The sequence below is a fragment of the Diabrotica undecimpunctata genome, chromosome 6, assembly GCF_040954645.1.
Source record: "Diabrotica undecimpunctata isolate CICGRU chromosome 6, icDiaUnde3, whole genome shotgun sequence".
Classification (NCBI taxonomy): Eukaryota; Metazoa; Arthropoda; class Insecta; order Coleoptera; family Chrysomelidae; genus Diabrotica; species Diabrotica undecimpunctata.
This window is the reverse complement of record NC_092808.1, coordinates 16,424,665-16,445,166: the sequence shown is the minus strand read 5'-3', so window position 1 is coordinate 16,445,166 and position 20,502 is coordinate 16,424,665. Positions and strand designations below refer to the sequence as shown.

General features: G+C 34.1%; 1 protein-coding gene across 1 annotated transcript in view; it reads left to right on the top strand.

Moving 5' to 3' along the window:
• The window catches only part of LOC140443191 (patched domain-containing protein 3-like), a 104,850-nt gene that overhangs the window by 68,842 nt on the left and 15,506 nt on the right, over positions 1-20,502 (top strand). Inside the window, exons 8-9 of the mRNA XM_072534300.1 lie at positions 3,916-4,045; positions 6,169-6,335. Of these exons, the coding sequence (XP_072390401.1) occupies positions 3,916-4,045; positions 6,169-6,335 (297 nt within the window). The remainder of the gene's footprint in view (positions 1-3,915; positions 4,046-6,168; positions 6,336-20,502) is intronic.

Here is a 20,502-nt window from a genome sequence, read left to right as displayed (position 1 = left end):
GAGTTTCAACAACTCGTTCTCCGAGAGTTTCAGTAGTTGGTGTGGATTATTTTCCCGAGTAAATATTAAAATCGGATATATGTATCCTGTGAAAGAATCACTTCGTTGCCACATTTTTATACCTCTTTTTACTGGTTTCATAGGAAGATACTGCTTCAGAGCAGATCTTCCTTTGAACTTAGTCATTGATTCGTCGACGGACTGATGGGAACTCTCAGTCCTCGCCTTTACAAAAGTTTGTTTCAAACAAGAACTCACTTCATCGATGTAGTATGTTTTTGATGTATTACCATTTCTTTCAGAATTATCATAGTAGGACTTGGATAGCAGGAATAAATAGAGATCTCTTGAAATAGCTTTTTTTATAAGGGAATTCGAAAGTGATTTGTTTTGTGACCAGTAGTGTGAGATATATGGTACTTTATTGTAACACATAACCATAGTACAACCAATCACTGTCATCATTTCGTACATATCTGTTTTTTTGTGTTAAATTTTATATTTCTTTTTTTTTTTGGAAGTGCTGCTATGCTAAACTATGCGGAAATAATTTTATAAAAATATCAACAGGACGAGAACCTTTATTAATATTTAGTATTGTTATCTCATTTCTCTGGGTAGGAATTTCTTTTTACAGACAAAAGTTTTGTAATGTATCAGCCACATACCCAAGGGAAACAACCCCACCCCCCAAATGCAATCGTTAATCAGTTAGCCCGGTATGTAACAAGTCAACATAGCAAGAAAATAAAAGAAAAAAAATAAGAGGTAGTTAGCCTAGAAAAGAATAATTAGAATTAATTAAAAAAAATCATTATATACTCCAAATTAAATAAAGAATAAATTCGACACAGTTTAACGTATACATTTCAAATTAAAAAAAGAATAACAATTCGACCTAGTTTTGACACAAGCCCGAATGTTTAAAAATTACGAAATGTGAAGACCTTCGTTGGGAAATAATACAAAATACGAAGCGACACACGAGCGATAAGAATTGAGCTGAGTTAGGAGGTTGCACATGGCATGATCCATTTTAACACGTGGAGCAGACGGCGCGGTCAGCAAAAACTCTAGGGAAAAACGGCAAGAAGCAACGCTCCACTTCGGACTGTGACGAAGTAATTTAGGGTACGCGTTGGCGGTACATAAAAACAAAAGAAGTTGGTCAACGAGAGAGTGGAGTTCTGGCAACTGAGCCAGAGAGTAGTGCTGGGCGACCGGCGCCAGTGGTACTTCGGCGCTCTGGCAGTCAGTGCGGGGCGACCTAAGTTGTGTTAATTGGTCAGCCGTCCCGGTGTGTTCAGCTCAATTAGCGTGATATCGTGTCCGACGGAAAGTAGAGAGATAGCAGCGAATTTTCGTCTCTCTTAGTACCGCCCTAACCCTGAGTTCCAGTTCGGACTACAAGGCGTATTCTTTAGCTTGGGCCTAAATACGCTAAGGTAACGAAACAATAAATACTAACCATTGGGGAAACCAAATAATAGTAGGTTGTCCGCCTTTTGACTCCCTTGGTAAAATCTCTTCTCGACTCCCGTCGCAAAAATTTGATAAACAATACTAGCTATCTTGTATATCTTGTTGTATTAGTTGTAGATTTACGATTTGTTAAATACATAGTAAGTTTTTTTTTGACCGTTCAGGCAGAGACTAGAAGAGAACACATTTTCGCTTTGTACATCTCCCCGGCTTCTAACGCAAGCCAATAACCTCTAACTCTTTACAGGGCCTACATCTGAGTGTCCTTCAGCCTCTATCCCATTTTTCCTACCCTCTTGTAAATCCGCGAGGGCGAAATCACGACCAATTCGAACTAGTGGACCAGTACGCCACAAATCCGCTCGCAGAGCTAAGTCTCCCTTAACTATATAGGACTAGGATATTACAGAGTGGTGACAGCGTATTACGTTAATATTCCAGGCAGTATTACAGTAGGTAAATTTAACTACCCTCCATTATTACAGTGGTGACAGAGCTAAGCATCCCTTAGTTCAACAGTGCTCTTTTTTATTACAGTTTGTATTTGGTATTTGTATAGTATGTGTTTGGTCCATTGTGCAGTCAATTCATTCCTTTCAGACTCATTGTAATTTTATTGTTGAATCACAGGAATAAGAACAATTTAATTATTTAATAACCAAAATGATTCTAGCGTCTGACGATACCAGCAATTAGTAACGAAAGAAGAAAATTAAATAGACAATCAGGTCTCACAATTCCAGCACCGGTTTTTTTTGTTGTGGACGCATCTGGTGCTGCTCCTGGTTCTGGTTTTGGTGGCTCGGTGTCCTGTGCAAACGCAGTTAATTAAGTTGAAGATTCTTTCGGAGACAGAACTGTCATCAAATTAGCTCCAGCATATTAATATATCTAACGATAAAGAAAATGTCAATGAAAAAAATATTTCAGACTCATCTTCAGATATTTCCGCGTTATCAGAACTTTCTTCGTCGGAAGCAATGATGTTTACATTCACAGGTTCGGGAATATTCTCAGGTACTTGATCAGAATCTGGAGCAGAATCTTTATCAGGTACATAATCGGACTCTAAGGCAGCATTAGGTTCTTCTTCGGATTCATTTTCAGAAATATTTGAGGGGTTTTCAATTTCTTCTTGAAGCTCTTTTTGCGTTAGAAAACGTCTACGTGCCATAGTAAGTTTGCAACCAAACAATATGAATGGAGTAAATACGACTCGGTATAAACTACTATTGGGACACTAGAGTCCCGCCTAGAAATTATGGTAAAATCGATGAAAACAATATCAAAAATAAACAATATATATCTATAACCTGTGTTAATCAGCAATTGGATTATATATAATCGGTTAAAAAACAGAGCAGCCACTTTTTCTTTACTAAAATTGTATTATTTACGAGTTGTTGATGCACGTGTTTAATTAACATAAATTTATAGGTTACAGACGTGATATGTAGGTTGCATACTACTGGGTAATGAGTAAGGAATGTCGAAAAATACGGATTCGTTGAAATAACACGGGCTTTGGAGACAAACAGATGCCAGCAGATTTTTTGTAATCCGCTGGGACATATATGTCCCCACAGTAAGAAAGGATTAAATATCAAAAAACATCAAAATTATTATCGAATCTATAGTCTCAAACGAAAAATCTTAGTAACTACCTTTGTATGAACGATGGAACCACTGTCGTATTATGTTTTGACTTCACTGCAATTACATGATGGAAACGAAAATTGTTGTAATAGATGTGCATATCGATCGCCTTGATTTTCTGCGTGGTAGGTGGAGGCCACGAGCGCTTTCAGTTATGCAAGGCATATTGCTGTTGATTGTAAGAAAATAGATCCAATACACTCAGATTCTCTTTGAGTTAAATTTGTTGAATAGTGTTTTGTAAATAGTAGACGCTTAATGTGTGCTGATCATCTAATGCGTTTTTGCGAGAATTTAATATGACATTTCTTAACATTTTGTAGCAAAGCTATTTGAAATTTTAAATGAGATAATCACTCAAAACATAAAAGATATAATACTATTGCGAGTCACGCTATAATTATTAAAGTAGTTAGTAATTGTAATATTGGTAATTGAGTTTCTAAGTTAAATAAAGTAAAAATTCACAAGGAAAATGAATTTGTAAAAAGTATAATAATAGTGTTGTACGTTCTGTGATATAGCCCGATAGGGTTTTTATATTTTTGTATCTTTTATAAACGATTTGTGAAATAAAGTTAGTTTAATTACGTCGTACTTCACTTAATCTCTGAACCCACAGACTAACGTAACCATACATTAAAAATGAAAATGTTCACTATGCTCATTCTGTGCATTCAAAAATTTATCTTTAATAGTTTTTTTTATAAAAATTCTCTCACACAGAATTCCATTATCACGTTCTATGAACACATTGATTAATACTTTTAGTAAAAGATTATTCTAGGCTTTATTGGATTACTATCTATAGGAATGTCCTTCGTCGTAGGCTCAGGAATCTGTTCACTTGTAGGAGTTCCTTATGGTCCTGTTCACACATCGCTACCGTTTCTACTAATGGGGTTAGGTAAGTTAAAACATTTTCTTAAGTTATCTTCTTCTTCTTCTTAGTCGTCAACCTGATGCAGGTATCGTGATATCATGAAGCTATTAGCTAAATTTCCCAATGTTCCTCCACGTTTTTCTATCTTCTGCCATTCTAGCACATTCTGACAATGGAGCGCCAATGGTAGCAACAATATGGTCCGTGTATCGTGTGGGAGATCTACCTCTATTTCTTTTGCCTTCTACTTTTCCCTGGATGGTAAGTCTTTCAAGACTATTTCTTCGAAGCACATGTCCAAAATAGCTTATTATTTGTTCTGATATTTGTGTTCTTAGTCTTTTCTTTATGTTTAGCTGGTCCAGTATGGATTCATTTGTTCTTCGGGCCACCCATGGTATTCTCAGCATTCGTCTCCAGCAGTACATCTCAAATACATCTATGTTCTTTTTGTCTTTCTCAGTAAGGGTCCAGCATTCCGATGCATAAGTAAAAACTGGAAAAACTAGACTTCTTACTAGTCTCATTTTTGTATCAGTAGTTATTTCATGGCTTTTCCAAATTTTTGTTAATTTTGCCATAGCGCTTTTTGCGATTGCTGACCGCCGCTTTATTTCTTCAGTACAACCTCCTTTGTTGGTTATTAATGAGCCCAGATACACAAATTTATCTACAACAGCGATATTGTTTATCATGACCAGATGATTTTGATTGTTGTTAGCTCTGTCAATTATCATGATTCTCGTTTTATCTCTGTTTATTTTAAGGCCCATCGTTAAGCTTACGTCTTCTATCCGTTGTAGCAGGTGAATCAATTCAGCTTCAGAACTAGCGAGGATAGTGCATATCATCTGCATATCTCAAGTTGCAAATCTTCTTCCCGCCAATGGTGATGCCACCGTTCCAGTCCTCAGTAGCTTTCCGCATTATCCATTCACCATAGATGTTGCACACCTTCAATCGCTGATTGTTCACTGTAAAATGGTAGTGTAGTGTATTATTTTTAGATTTGGTAGAGTTCGGGTCTCATTTTCTTGATCGAAGAGTAGGTTGGTTGACGACACATGAGAAGATAAATTGCTTTTTAACATCTGAAACGTTTGTCTCAGTCCAGTATGAGTTGAAGATTTTTTGTCTTTCGCATTCTGGCAATCTTTCAGAGCATTTCATGCGACACATGCAAGGAGGCTTTAACATTTTTGCAGTCATGTTTTCGCCTCTTTTACTGAGACATTCATTCCCAAGAGCTTCGAAATCTTAAATAGGAATCCCCATTTTTATTGCAGAGTTGGATTCCACATAAAAAAAATAGGTAACTTTTGTAAGAAACATTTTCGAATTGTTAATAGATGGCGCTATAATTGGAAAAACGGTCTAATATCTTGAGAAATACACTTCCAAATGAAAAACTAAAAAGCACATGTTTAATATTTTCAAAAATCTATCGAATGGCACTAAACACGACTCCGCACTCCTACCTCACCTGGGAAGGTGAGTAAGGTATGTAATAGGAAAACGTATAAGTACAGATCAGAAGTCTACAAACTCATTTTTATGGTTTAAATAAATACAGTTTTTTAAGAATATTTTGTAGAATTAGAATCTGCAATAAAAAATAGGGGTTCATATTAAATATTTTAAGGTGGCCCCCACCCCATTCCCAGGGAGTGTGGTGGGAGGGGCGGGGTTCATGTTTTTCATTTGGAAGTTTATTTCTCGAGATATTAGACCGTTTCTATTATATAAGAGAAACATTTTTCTTAATTGCCGTATTGCCAGATTCCAGTAAGAGCCTAAGAAGGTATCCAGTGAATTCTGGCAGGCAACGGTGGGGGAAATCTTTTTTGGATATCTACGTCACGGAACAAGACCCTGGCATCTTTCGGCCGAGAATTATTTATATAAGAGAAACTTAGGATAACTTCAGCATGCGATTGAAAATTGTGGTTGAGAAACACCTGGTTAGATTTATTTATTTATACTTTTTCCTATTTTTTGATCTTTTCTTGATCTTTATGAATCCTTAATAGCATTATTATATTGATAATTCATTCTTATTTAGGGATAATAACATCCCTACTATTTTTAATACCTGTAGGAATAGGGTAACACAAAAATACTTAAATATTCTTATTGATAACTTGTAGGTGTTGACGATATGTTCATAATAATTGCGTGTTGGGAAGAATTAACTGCGGAAGAAAAGAAATTACCGATGGAACGAAAAATAGCACTGACGCTTAAACACGCCGGTGTATCCATCACCATAACTTCAGTTACAGATGTAATAGCTTTCATTATTGGTTCCTCGACAGTAAGTATATGCATATCTAATTTATTAAATTGAATTAAAATTCTAAACTGAACCAAAATTCAAATATTTCTCTAATGCGCTTTTTACAATATATAAAGCAGACAGATTGATCAATTTATCGTCAAGGAGAATCTACAATTTGCATTCCACGATCTGTTGTCCACCACGGCAAATATCCTTCGCGAATTAGTTTCGAATACTCCAAAAATGAGTAAATAAATAAAGCAAAAAGACGTTTGAGATATATTAGAATATATATTAGAATATTTTGTTTGAAATTTGAATTATTTTGATTAAGGGTGACGTGCTGTTTAAAAAGAAATTAACATGTGGCTAGAAATAATGCACCGTTTTGCCGGAAAATCGAAAAAACTGTAGACCATTGGATTTTTATCAAATTTCGTTAATCGGCTATTTTGGCGTCAATTTTTGTCCGAGAGTCAAGCAAATGGATATTTCCTACATAAAATTGGCCGCTCGTTCTTCTGCCATACTCAGAATTTTCCTACATCTAACGGTTCGTGAGAAAAATTTCCACTTGGATGTCTGTATTTGCTGAAAATTTCGTGAAAATTAAAAGTGAATATTTTGTTTGAAATTTGAATTATTTCGATTAAGGGTGACTTGCTGAATAAAAAAATATAAACACGTGGCCAGAAATTATGCACCGTTTTGCCGGAAAATCGAAAAAATTGTAGACCATTGGATTTTTATCAAATTTCGTTAATCGGCTATTTTGGCGTCAATTTTGGTCCGAGAGTCAAGCGAATAGACATTGCTTACATAAAATTGGCCGCTTGTTCTTCTGCCATACTCAGAATTTTTCTACACCTAACCGTTCGTGAGAAAAATTTCCACTTGGATGTATGTATTTGCTGAAAATTTCGAGAAAATTAAAAGTGTATATTTTGTTTGAAATTTGAATTATTTCGATTAAGGGTGACTTGCTGATTAAAAAAATCTAAACATGTGGTTAAAAAGTATGCACCGTTTTGCCGGAAAATCAAAAAAACTGTAGATTTTTTAATTCGATTTTTCCTCTTTTCCGGCAAACTGGGGTTAAGGGATCAGAAAAAAACACATGTTAGGAATAAGCTGGACCAAGTGCATGTACCAAAATATTAAACAAATTTTTTTTTTTTGGAAAATTTGGAAAAAATTTTCCAAGGGGGTACCCTTGGATTTTTATCAAATTTGGTCAATCGGCTATATTGGCGTCAATTTTGGTCCGAGAGTCAAGCGAATGGACATTTCCTACATAAAATTGGCCGCTCGTTCTTCTGCCATACTCAGAATTTTCCTACATCTAACGGTTCGTGAGAAAAATTTCCACTTGGATGTCTGTATTTGCTGAAAATTCCATGAAAATTAAAAGTGAATATTTTGTTTGAAATTTGAATTATTTCGATTAAGGATGACTTGCTGAATAAAAAAATATAAACACGTGGCCAGAAATTATGCACCGTTTTGCCGGAAAATCGAAAAACTGTAGACCATTGGATTTTTATCAAATTTCGTTAATCGGCTATTTTGGAGTCAATTTTGGTCCGAGAGACAAGCAAATGGACATTTCTTACATAAAATTGGCCGCTTGTTCTTCTGCCATACTCAGAATTTTTCTACACCTAACCGTTCGTGAGAAAAATTTCCACTTGGATGTATGTATTTGCTGAAAATTTCGAGAAAATTAAAAGTGTATATTTTGTTTGAAATTTGAATTATTTCGATTAAGGGTGACTTGCTGATTAAAAAAATCTAAACATGTGGTGAAAAATTATGCACCGTTTTGCCGGAAAATCAAAAAAACTGTAGATTTTTTAATTTGATTTTTCCTCTTTTCCGGCAAACTGGGGTTGAGGGATCAGAAAAAAACACATGTTAGGAATAAGCTGGACCAAGTGCATGTACCAAAACATTAAACAAATTTTTTTTTTTTGGAAAATTTGGAAAAAATTTTCCAAGGGGGTACCCTTGGATTTTTATCAAATTTGGTCAATCGGCTATATTGGCGTCAATTTTGGTCCGAGAGTCAAGCAAATGGACATTTCCTACATAAAATTGGCCGCTCGTTCTTCTGCCATACTCAGAATTTTCCTACATCTAACGGTTCGTGAGAAAAATTTCCACTTGGATGTCTGTATTTGCTGAAAATTTCATGAAAATTAAAAGTGAATATTTTGTTTGAAAGTTGAATTATTTCGATTAAGGGTGACTTGCTGAATAAAAAAATATAAACACGTGGCCAGAAATTATGCACCGTTTTGCCGGAAAATCGAAAAAACTGTAGACCATTGGATTTTTATCAAATTTCGTTAATCGGCTATATTTTGGCGTCAATTATGGTCCGAGAGTCAAGCGAATAGACATTTCTTACATAAAATTGGCCGCTTGTTCTTCTGCCATACTCAGAATTTTTCTACACCTAACCGTTCGTGAGAAAAATTTCCACTTGGATGTATGTATTTGCTGAAAATTTCGTGAAAATTAAAAGTGAATATTTTGTTTGAAATTTGAATTATTTCGATTTAGGGTGACTTGCTGTTTAAATAGAAATTAACATGTGGCTAGAAATTATGCACCGTTTTGCCGGAAAATCGAAAAAACTGTAGACCATTGGATTTTTATCAAATTTCGTTAATCGGCTATATTTTGGCGTCAATTATGGTCCGAGAGTCAAGCGAATAGACATTTCTTACATAAAATTGGCCGCTTGTTCTTCTGCCATACTCAGAATTTTTCTACACCTAACCGTTCGTGAGAAAAATTTCCACTTGGATGTATGTATTTGCTGAAAATTTCGAGAAAATTAAAAGTGTATATTTTGTTTGAAATTTGAATTATTTCGATTAAGGGTGACTTGCTTATTAAAAAAATCTAAACATGTCGTTAAAAATTATGCACCGTTTTGCCGGAAAATCAAAAAAACTGTAGATTTTTTAATTCGATTTTTCCTCTTTTCCGGCAAACTGGGGTTAAGGGATCAGAAAAAAACACATGTTTGGAATAAGCTGGACCAAGTGCATGTACCAAAACATTAAACAAATTTTTTTTTTTTGAAAAATTTGGAAAAAATTTTCCAAGGGGGTACAATTGGATTTATATCAAATTTGGTCAATCGGCTATATTGGCGTCAATTTTGGTCCGAGAGTCAAGCAAATGGACATTTCCTACATAAAATTGGCCGCTCGTTCTTCTGCCATACTCAGAATTTTCCTACATCTAACGGTTCGTGAGAAAAATTTCCACTTGGATGTCTGTATTTGCTGAAAATTTCATGAAAATTAAAAGTGAATATTTTGTTTGAAAGTTGAATTATTTCGATTAAGGGTGACTTGCTGAATAAAAAAATATAAACACGTGGCCAGAAATTATGCACCGTTTTGCCGGAAAATCGAAAAAACTGTAGACCATTGGATTTTTATCAAATTTCGTTAATCGGCTATATTTTGGCGTCAATTATGGTCCGAGAGTCAAGCGAATAGACATTTCTTACATAAAATTGGCCGCTTGTTCTTCTGCCATACTCAGAATTTTTCTACACCTAACCGTTCGTGAGAAAAATTTCCACTTGGATGTATGTATTTGCTGAAAATTTCGTGAAAATTAAAAGTGAATATTTTGTTTGAAATTTGAATTATTTCGATTTAGGGTGACTTGCTGTTTAAATAGAAATTAACATGTGGCTAGAAATTATGCACCGTTTTGCCGGAAAATCGAAAAAACTGTAGACCATTGGATTTTTATCAAATTTCGTTAATCGGCTATATTTTGGCGTCAATTATGGTCCGAGAGTCAAGCGAATAGACATTTCTTACATAAAATTGGCCGCTTGTTCTTCTGCCATACTCAGAATTTTTCTACACCTAACCGTTCGTGAGAAAAATTTCCACTTGGATGTATGTATTTGCTGAAAATTTCGAGAAAATTAAAAGTGTATATTTTGTTTGAAATTTGAATTATTTCGATTAAGGGTGACTTGCTTATTAAAAAAATCTAAACATGTCGTTAAAAATTATGCACCGTTTTGCCGGAAAATCAAAAAAACTGTAGATTTTTTAATTCGATTTTTCCTCTTTTCCGGCAAACTGGGGTTAAGGGATCAGAAAAAAACACATGTTTGGAATAAGCTGGACCAAGTGCATGTACCAAAACATTAAACAAATTTTTTTTTTTTGAAAAATTTGGAAAAAATTTTCCAAGGGGTACCCTTGGATTTTTATCAAATTTGGTCAATCGGCTATATTGGCGTCAATTTTGGTCCGAGAGTCAAGCAAATGGACATTTCCTACATAAAATTGGCCGCTCGTTCTTCTGCCATACTCAGAATTTTTCTACATCTAACGGTTCGTGAAAAAAATTTCCACTTGGATGTCTGTATTTGCTGAAAATTTCATGAAAATTAAAAGTGAATATTTTGTTTGAAATTTGAATTATTTCGATTAAGGGTGACTTGCTGAATAAAAAAATCTAAACACGTGTTCAGAAATTATGCACCGTTTTGCCGGAAAATCGAAAAAACTGTAGACCATTGGATTTTTATCAAATTTCGTTAATCGACTATTTTGGCGTCAATTTTGGTCCGAGAGTCAAGCGAATAGACATTTCTTACATAAAATTGGCCGCTTGTTCTTCTGCCATACTCAGAATTTTTCTACACCTAACCGATCGTGAGAAAAATTTCCACTTGGATGTATGTATTTGCTGAAAATTTCGAGAAAATTAAAAGTGTATATTTTGTTTGAAATTTGAATTATTTCGATTAAGGGTGACTTGCTGATTAAAAAAATCTAAACATGTGGTTAAAAATTATGCACCGTTTTTCCGGAAAATCAAAAGAACTGTAGATTTTTTAATTCGATTTTTCCTCTTTTCCGGCAAACGGGGGTTAAGGGATCAGAAAAAAACACATGTTTGGAATAAGCTGGACCAAGTGCATGTACCAAAACATTAAACAAATTTTTTTTTTTGAAAAATTTGAAAAAAAATTTTCCAAGGGGGTACCCTTGGATTTTTATCAAATTTGGTCAATCGGCTATATTGGCGTCAATTTTGGTCCGAGAGTCAAGCGAATGGACATTTCCTACATAAAATTGGCCGCTCGTTGTTCTGCCATACTCAGAATTTTCCTTTATCTAACGGTTCGTGAGAAAAATTTCCAATGGGATGTCTGTATTTGCTGAAAATTTCATGAAAATTAAAAGTGAATATTTTGTTTGAAATTTGAATTATTTCGATTAAGGGTGACTTGCTGAATAAAAAAATATAAACATGTGGTTAAAAATTATTCACCGTTTTGCCGGAAAATCAAAAAAACTGTAGATTTTTTAATTCGATTTTTCCTCTTTTCCGGCAAACTGGGGTTAAGGGATCAGAAAAAAACACATGTTTGGAATAAGCTGGACCAAGTGCATGTACCAAAACATTAAACAAATTTTTTTTTTTTTTTGAAAAATTTGGAAAAAATTTTCCAAGGGGGTACCCTTGGATTTTTATCAAATTTGGTCAATCGGCTATATTGGCGTCAATTTTGGTCCGAGAGTCAAGCGAATGGACATTTCCTACATAAAATTGGCCGCTCGTTCTTCTGCCATACTCAGAATTTTCCTACATCTAACGGTTCGTGAGAAAAATTTCCACTTGGATGTATGTATGTGCTGAAAATTTCGAGAAAATTAAAAGTGTATATTTTGTTTGAAATTTGAATTATTTCGATTAAGGGTGACTTGCTGATTAAAAAAATCTAAACATGTGGTTCAAAATTATGCACCGTTTTGCCGGAAAATCAAAAAACTGTAGAGTTTTAATTCGATTTTTTCTCTTTTCCGGCAAACTGGGGTTAAGGGATCAGAAAAAAACACATGTTTGGAATAAGCTGGACCAAGTGCATGTACCAAAACATTAAACAAATTTTTTTTTTTGAAAAATTTGGAAAAAATTTTCCAAGGGGGTACCCTTGGATTTTTATCAAATTTGGTCAATCGGCTATATTGGCGTCAATTTTGGTCCGAGAGTCAAGCGAATGGACATTTCCTACATAAAATTGGCCGCTCGTTCTTCTGCCATACTCAGAATTTTCATATATCTAACGGTTCGTGAGAAAAATTTCCACTTGGATGTCTGTATTTGCTGAAAATTTCATGAAAATTAAAAGTGAATATTTTGTTTGAAATTTGAATTATTTCGATTAAGGATGACTTGCTGAATAAAAAAATATAAACACGTGGCCAGAAATTATGCACCGTTTTGCCGGAAAATCGAAAAACTGCAGACCATTGGATTTTTATTAAATTTCGTAAATCGGCTATTTTGGCGTCAATTTTGGTCCGAGAGTCAAGCGAATGGACATTTCCTACATAAAATTGGCCGCTCGTTCTTCTGCCATACTCAGAATTTTCCTACATCTAACGGTTCGTGAGAAAAATTTCCACTTGGATGTATGTATTTGCTGAAAATTTCGAGAAAATTAAAAGTGTATATTTTGTTTGAAATTTGAATTATTTCGATTAAGGGTGACTTGCTGATTAAAAAAATCTAAACATGTGGTTAAAAATTATGCACCGTTTTGCCGGAAAATCAAAAAAACTGTAGATTTTTTAATTCGATTTTTCCTCTTTTCCGGCAAACTGGGGTTAAGGGATCAGAAAAAAACACAGATTTGGAATAAGCTGAACCAAGTGCATGTACCAAAACATTAAACAAATTTTTTTTTTTTGAAAAATTTGGAAAAAATTTGCCAAGGGGGTACCCTTGGATTTTTATCAAATTTGGTCAATCGGCTATATTGGCGTCAATTTTGGTCCGAGAGTCAAGCGAATGGACATTTCCTACATAAAATTGGCCGCTCGTTCTTCTGCCATACTCAGAATTTTCCTACATCTAACGGTTCGTGAGAAAAATTTCCACTTGGATGTATGTATTTGCTGAAAATTTCGAGAAAATTAAAAGTGTATATTTTGTTTGAAATTTGAATTATTTCGATTAAGGGTGACTTGCTGATTAAAAAAATCTAAACATGTGGTTAAAAATTATGCACCGTTTTGCCGGAAAATCAAAAAAACTGTAGATTTTTTAATTCGATTTTCCTCTTTTCCGGCAAACTGGGGTTAAGGGATCAGAAAAAAACACAGATTTGGAATAAGCTGAACCAAGTGCATGCACCAAAACATTAAACAAATTTTTTTTTTTGAAAAATTTGGAAAAAATTTGCCAAGGGGGTACCCTTGGATTTTTATCAAATTTGGTCAATCGGCTATATTGGCGTCAATTTTGGTCCGAGAGTCAAGCGAATGGACATTTCCTACATAAAATTGGCCGCTCGTTCTTCTGCCATACTCAGAATTTTCCTACATCTAACGGTTCGTGAGAAAAATTTCCAATTGGATGTCTGTATTTGCTGAAAATTTCATGAAAATTAAAAGTGAATATTTTGTTTGAAATTTGAATTATTTCGATTAAGGGTGACTTGCTGAATAAAAAAATATAAGCATGTGGTTAAAAATTATGCACCGTTTTGCCGGAAAATCAAAAAAACTGTAGACCATTGGATTTTTATCAAATTTCGTTAATCGGCTATTTTGGCGTCAATTTTGGTCCGAGAGTCAAACGAATGGACATTTCCTACATAAAATTGGCCGCTCGTTCTTCTGCCATACTCAGAATTTTCCTATATCTAACGGTTCGTGAGAAAAATTTCCACTTGGATGTCTGTATTTGCTGAAAATTTCATGAAAATTAAAAGTGAATATTTTGTTTGAAATTTGAATTATTTCGATTAAGGATGACTTGCTGAATAAAAAAATATAAACACGTGGCCAGAAATTATGCACCGTTTTGCCGGAAAATCGAAAAACTGTAGACCATTGGATTTTTATCAAATTTCGTTAATCGGCTATTTTGGAGTCAATTTTGGTCCGAGAGACAAGCAAATGGACATTTCTTACATAAAATTGGCCGCTTGTTCTTCTGCCATACTCAGAATTTTTCTACACCTAACCGTTCGTGAGAAAAATTTCCACTTGGATGTATGTATTTGCTGAAAATTTCGAGAAAATTAAAAGTGTATATTTTGTTTGAAATTTGAATTATTTCGATTAAGGGTGACTTGCTGATTAAAAAAATCTAAACATGTGGTGAAAAATTATGCACCGTTTTGCCGGAAAATCAAAAAAACTGTAGATTTTTTAATTTGATTTTTCCTCTTTTCCGGCAAACTGGGGTTGAGGGATCAGAAAAAAACACATGTTAGGAATAAGCTGGACCAAGTGCATGTACCAAAACATTAAACAAATTTTTTTTTTTTGGAAAATTTGGAAAAAATTTTCCAAGGGGGTACCCTTGGATTTTTATCAAATTTGGTCAATCGGCTATATTGGCGTCAATTTTGGTCCGAGAGTCAAGCAAATGGACATTTCCTACATAAAATTGGCCGCTCGTTCTTCTGCCATACTCAGAATTTTCCTACATCTAACGGTTCGTGAGAAAAATTTCCACTTGGATGTCTGTATTTGCTGAAAATTTCATGAAAATTAAAAGTGAATATTTTGTTTGAAAGTTGAATTATTTCGATTAAGGGTGACTTGCTGAATAAAAAAATATAAACACGTGGCCAGAAATTATGCACCGTTTTGCCGGAAAATCGAAAAAACTGTAGACCATTGGATTTTTATCAAATTTCGTTAATCGGCTATATTTTGGCGTCAATTATGGTCCGAGAGTCAAGCGAATAGACATTTCTTACATAAAATTGGCCGCTTGTTCCTCTGCCATACTCAGAATTTTTCTACACCTAACCGTTCGTGAGAAAAATTTCCACTTGGATGTATGTATTTGCTGAAAATTTCGTGAAAATTAAAAGTGAATATTTGTTTGAAATTTGAATTATTTCGATTTAGGGTGACTTGCTGTTTAAATAGAAATTAACATGTGGCTAGAAATTATGCACCGTTTTGCCGAAAATCGAAAAAACTGTAGACCATTGGATTTTTATCAAATTTCGTTAATCGGCTATATTTTGGCGTCAATTATGGTCCGAGAGTCAAGCGAATAGACATTTCTTACATAAAATTGGCCGCTTGTTCTTCTGCCATACTCAGAATTTTTCTACACCTAACCGTTCGTGAGAAAAATTTCCACTTGGATGTATGTATTTGCTGAAAATTTCGAGAAAATTAAAAGTGTATATTTTGTTTGAAATTTGAATTATTTCGATTAAGGGTGACTTGCTTATTAAAAAAATCTAAACATGTCGTTAAAAATTATGCACCGTTTTGCCGGAAAATCAAAAAAACTGTAGATTTTTTAATTCGATTTTTCCTCTTTTCCGGCAAACTGGGGTTAAGGGATCAGAAAAAAACACATGTTTGGAATAAGCTGGACCAAGTGCATGTACCAAAACATTAAACAAATTTTTTTTTTTTGAAAAATTTGGAAAAAATTTTCCAAGGGGGTACCCTTGGATTTTTATCAAATTTGGTCAATCGGCTATATTGGCGTCAATTTTGGTCCGAGAGTCAAGCAAATGGACATTTCCTACATAAAATTGGCCGCTCGTTCTTCTGCCATACTCAGAATTTTCCTACATCTAACGGTTCGTGAGAAAAATTTCCACTTGGATGTCTGTATTTGCTGAAAATTTCATGAAAATTAAAAGTGAATATTTTGTTTGAAAGTTGAATTATTTCGATTAAGGGTGACTTGCTGAATAAAAAAATATAAACACGTGGCCAGAAATTATGCACCGTTTTGCCGGAAAATCGAAAAAACTGTAGACCATTGGATTTTTATCAAATTTCGTTAATCGGCTATATTTTGGCGTCAATTATGGTCCGAGAGTCAAGCGAATAGACATTTCTTACATAAAATTGGCCGCTTGTTCTTCTGCCATACTCAGAATTTTTCTACACCTAACCGTTCGTGAGAAAAATTTCCACTTGGATGTATGTATTTGCTGAAAATTTCGTGAAAATTAAAAGTGAATATTTTGTTTGAAATTTGAATTATTTCGATTTAGCGTGACTTGCTGTTTAAATAGAAATTAACATGTGGCTAGAAATTATGCACCGTTTTGCCGGAAAATCGAAAAAACTGTAGACCATTGGATTTTTATCAAATTTCGTTAATCGGCTATATTTTGGCGTCAATTATGGTCCGAGAGTCAAGCGAATAGACATTTCTTACATAAAATTGGCCGCTTGTTCTTCTGCCATACTCAGAATTTTTCTACACCTAACCGTTCGTGAGAAAAATTTCCACTTGGATGTATGTATTTGCTGAAAATTTCGAGAAAATTAAAAGTGTATATTTTGTTTGAAATTTGAATTATTTCGATTAAGGGTGACTTGCTTATTAAAAAAATCTAAACACGTGTTCAGAAATTATGCACCGTTTTGCCGGAAAATCGAAAAAACTGTAGACCATTGGATTTTTATCAAATTTGGTCAATCGGCTATATTGGCGTCAATTTTGGTCCGAGAGTCAAGCAAATGGACATTTCCTACATAAAATTGGCCGCTCGTTCTTCTGCCATACTCAGAATTTTTCTACATCTAACGGTTCGTGACAAAAATTTCCACTTGGATGTCTGTATTTGCTGAAAATTTCATGAAAATTAAAAGTGAATATTTTGTTTGAAATTTGAATTATTTCGATTAAGGGTGACTTGCTGAATAAAAAAATATAAACATGTGGTTAAAAATTATTCACCGTTTTGCCGGAAAATCAAAAAAACTGTAGATTTTTTAATTCGATTTTTCCTCTTTTCCGGCAAACTGGGGTTAAGGGATCAGAAAAAAACACATGTTTGGAATAAGCTGGACCAAGTGCATGTACCAAAACATTAAACAAATTTTTTTTTTTTTGAAAAATTTGGAAAAAATTTTCCAAGGGGGTACCCTTGGATTTTTATCAAATTTGGTCAATCGGCTATATTGGCGTCAATTTTGGTCCGAGAGTCAAGCGAATGGACATTTCCTACATAAAATTGGCCGCTCGTTCTTCTGCCATACTCAGAATTTTCCTACATCTAACGGTTCGTGAGAAAAATTTCCACTTGGATGTATGTATGTGCTGAAAATTTCGAGAAAATTAAAAGTGTATATTTTGTTCTAAATTTGAATTATTTCGATTAAGGGTGACTTGCTGATTAAAAAATCTAAACATGTGGTTCAAAATTATGCACCGTTTTGCCGGAAAATCAAAAAACTGTACAGTTTTTAATTCGATTTTTCCTGTTTTCCGGCAAACTGGGGTTAAGGGATCAGAAAAAAACACATGTTTGGAATAAGCTGGACCAAGTGCATGTACCAAAACATTAAACAAATTTTTTTTTTGAAAAATTTGGAAAAAATTTTCCAAGGGGGTACCCTTGGATTTTTATCAAATTTGGTCAATCGGCTATATTGGCGTCAATTTTGGTCCGAGAGTCAAGCGAATGGACATTTCCTACATAAAATTGGCCGCTCGTTCTTCTGCCATACTCAGAATTTTCCTATATCTAACGGTTCGTGAGAAAAATTTCCACTTGGATGTCTGTATTTGCTGAAAATTTCATGAAAATTAAAAGTGAATATTTTGTTTGAAATTTGAATTATTTCGATTAAGTATGACTTGCTGAATAAAAAAATATAAACACGTGGCCAGAAATTATGCACCGTTTTGCCGGAAAATCGAAAAACTGTAGACCATTGGATTTTTATTAAATTTCGTAAATCGGCTATTTTGGCGTCAATTTTGGTCCGAGAGTCAAGCGAATGGACATTTCCTACATAAAATTGGCCGCTCGTTCTTCTGCCATACTCAGAATTTTCCTACATCTAACGGTTCGTGAGAAAAATTTCCACTTGGATGTATGTATTTGCTGAAAATTTCGAGAAAATTAAAAGTGTATATTTTGTTTGAAATTTGAATTATTTCGATTAAGGGTGACTTGCTGATTAAAAAAATCTAAACATGTGGTTAAAAATTATGCACCGTTTTGCCGGAAAATCAAAAAAACTGTAGATTTTTTAATTCGATTTTTCCTCTTTTCCGGCAAACTGGGGTTAAGGGATCAGAAAAAAACACAGATTTGGAATAAGCTGAACCAAGTGCATGTACCAAAACATTAAACAAATTTTTTTTTTTGAAAAATTTGGAAAAAATTTGCCAAGGGGGTACCCTTGGATTTTTATCAAATTTGGTCAATCGGCTATATTGGCGTCAATTTTGGTCCGAGAGTCAAGCGAATGGACATTTCCTACATAAAATGGGCCGCTCGTTCTTCTGCCATACTCAGAATTTTCCTACATCTAACGGTTCGTGAGAAAAATTTCCAATTGGATGTCTGTATTTGCTGAAAATTTCATGAAAATTAAAAGTGAATATTTTGTTTGAAATTTGAATTATTTCGATTTAGGGTGACTTGCTGAATAAAAAAATATAAGCATGTGGTTAAAAATTATGCACCGTTTTGCCGGAAAATCAAAAAACTGTAGAGTTTTTAATTCGATTTTTCCTGTTTTCCGGCAAACTGGGGTTAAGGGATCAGAAAAAAACACATGTTTGGAATAAGCTGGACCAAGTGCATGTACCAAAACATTAAACAAATTTTTTTTTTTGAAAAATTTGGAAAAAATTTTCCAAGGGGGTACCCTTGGATTTTTATCAAATTTGGTCAATCGGCTATATTGGCGTCAATTTTGGTCCGAGAGTCAAGCGAATGGACATTTCCTACATAAAATTGGCCGCTGGTTCTTCTGCCATACTCAGAATTTTCCTATATCTAACGGTTCGTGAGAAAAATTTCCACTTGGATGTCTGTATTTGCTGAAAATTTCATGAAAATTAAAAGTGAATATTTTGTTTGAAATTTGAATTATTTCGATTAAGGATGACTTGCTGAATAAAAAAATATAAACACGTGGCCAGAAATTATGCACCGTTTTGCCGGAAAATCGAAAAACTGTAGACCATTGGATTTTTATTAAATTTCGTAAATCGGCTATTTTGGCGTCAATTTTGGTCCGAGAGTCAAGCGAATGGACATTTCCTACATAAAATTGGCCGCTCGTTCTTCTGCCATACTCAGAATTTTTATACATCTAACGGTTCGTGAGAAAAATTTCCACTTGGATGTATGTATTTGCTGAAAATTTCGAGAAAATTAAAAGTGTATATTTTGTTTGAAATTTGAATTATTTCGATTAAGGGTGACTTGCTGATTAAAAAAATGTAAACATGTGGTTAAAAATTATGCACCGTTTTGCCGGAAAATCGAAAAAACTGTAGACCATTGGATTTTTATCAAATTTCGTTAATCGGCTATTTTGGCGTCAATTTTGGTCCGAGAGTCAAGCGAATGGACATTTCCTACATAAAATTGGCCGCTCGTTCTTCTGCCATACTCAGAATTTTCCTATATCTTACGGTTCGTGAGAAAAATTTCCACTTGGATGTGTGTATTTGCTGAAAATTTCATGAAAATTAAAAGTGAATATTTTGTTTGAAATTTGAATTAATTCGATTAAGGATGGCTTGCTGAATAAAAAAATATAAACACGTGGCCAGAAATTATGCACCGTTTTGCCGGAAAATCGAAAAACTGTAGACCATTGGATTTTTATCAAATTTCGTTAATCGGCTATTTTGGCGTCAATTTTGGTCCGAGAGTCAAGCGAATGGACATTTCCTACATAAAATTGGCCGCTCGTTCTTCTGCCATACTCAGAATTTTCCTACATCTAACGGTTCGTGAGAAAAATTTCCACTTGGATGTATGTATTTGCTGAAAATTTCATGAAAATTAAAAGTGAATATTTTGTTTGAAATTTGAATTATTTCGATTAAGGGTGACTTGCTGAATAAAAAAATCTAAACACGTGTTCAGAAATTATTCACCGTTTTGCCGGAAAATCGAAAAAACTGTAGACCATTGGATTTTTATCAAATTTCGTTAATCGGCTATTTTGGCGTCAATTTTGGTCCGAGAGTCAAGCGAATGGACATTTCCTACATAAAATTGGCCGCTCGTTCTTCTGCCATACTCAGAATTTTCCTACACCTAACGGTTCGTGAGAAAAATTTCCACTTGGATGTATGTATTTGCTGAAAATTTCGAGAAAATTAAAAGTGTATATTTTGTTTGAAATTTGAATTATTTCGATTAAGGGTGACTTGCTGATTAAAAAAATCT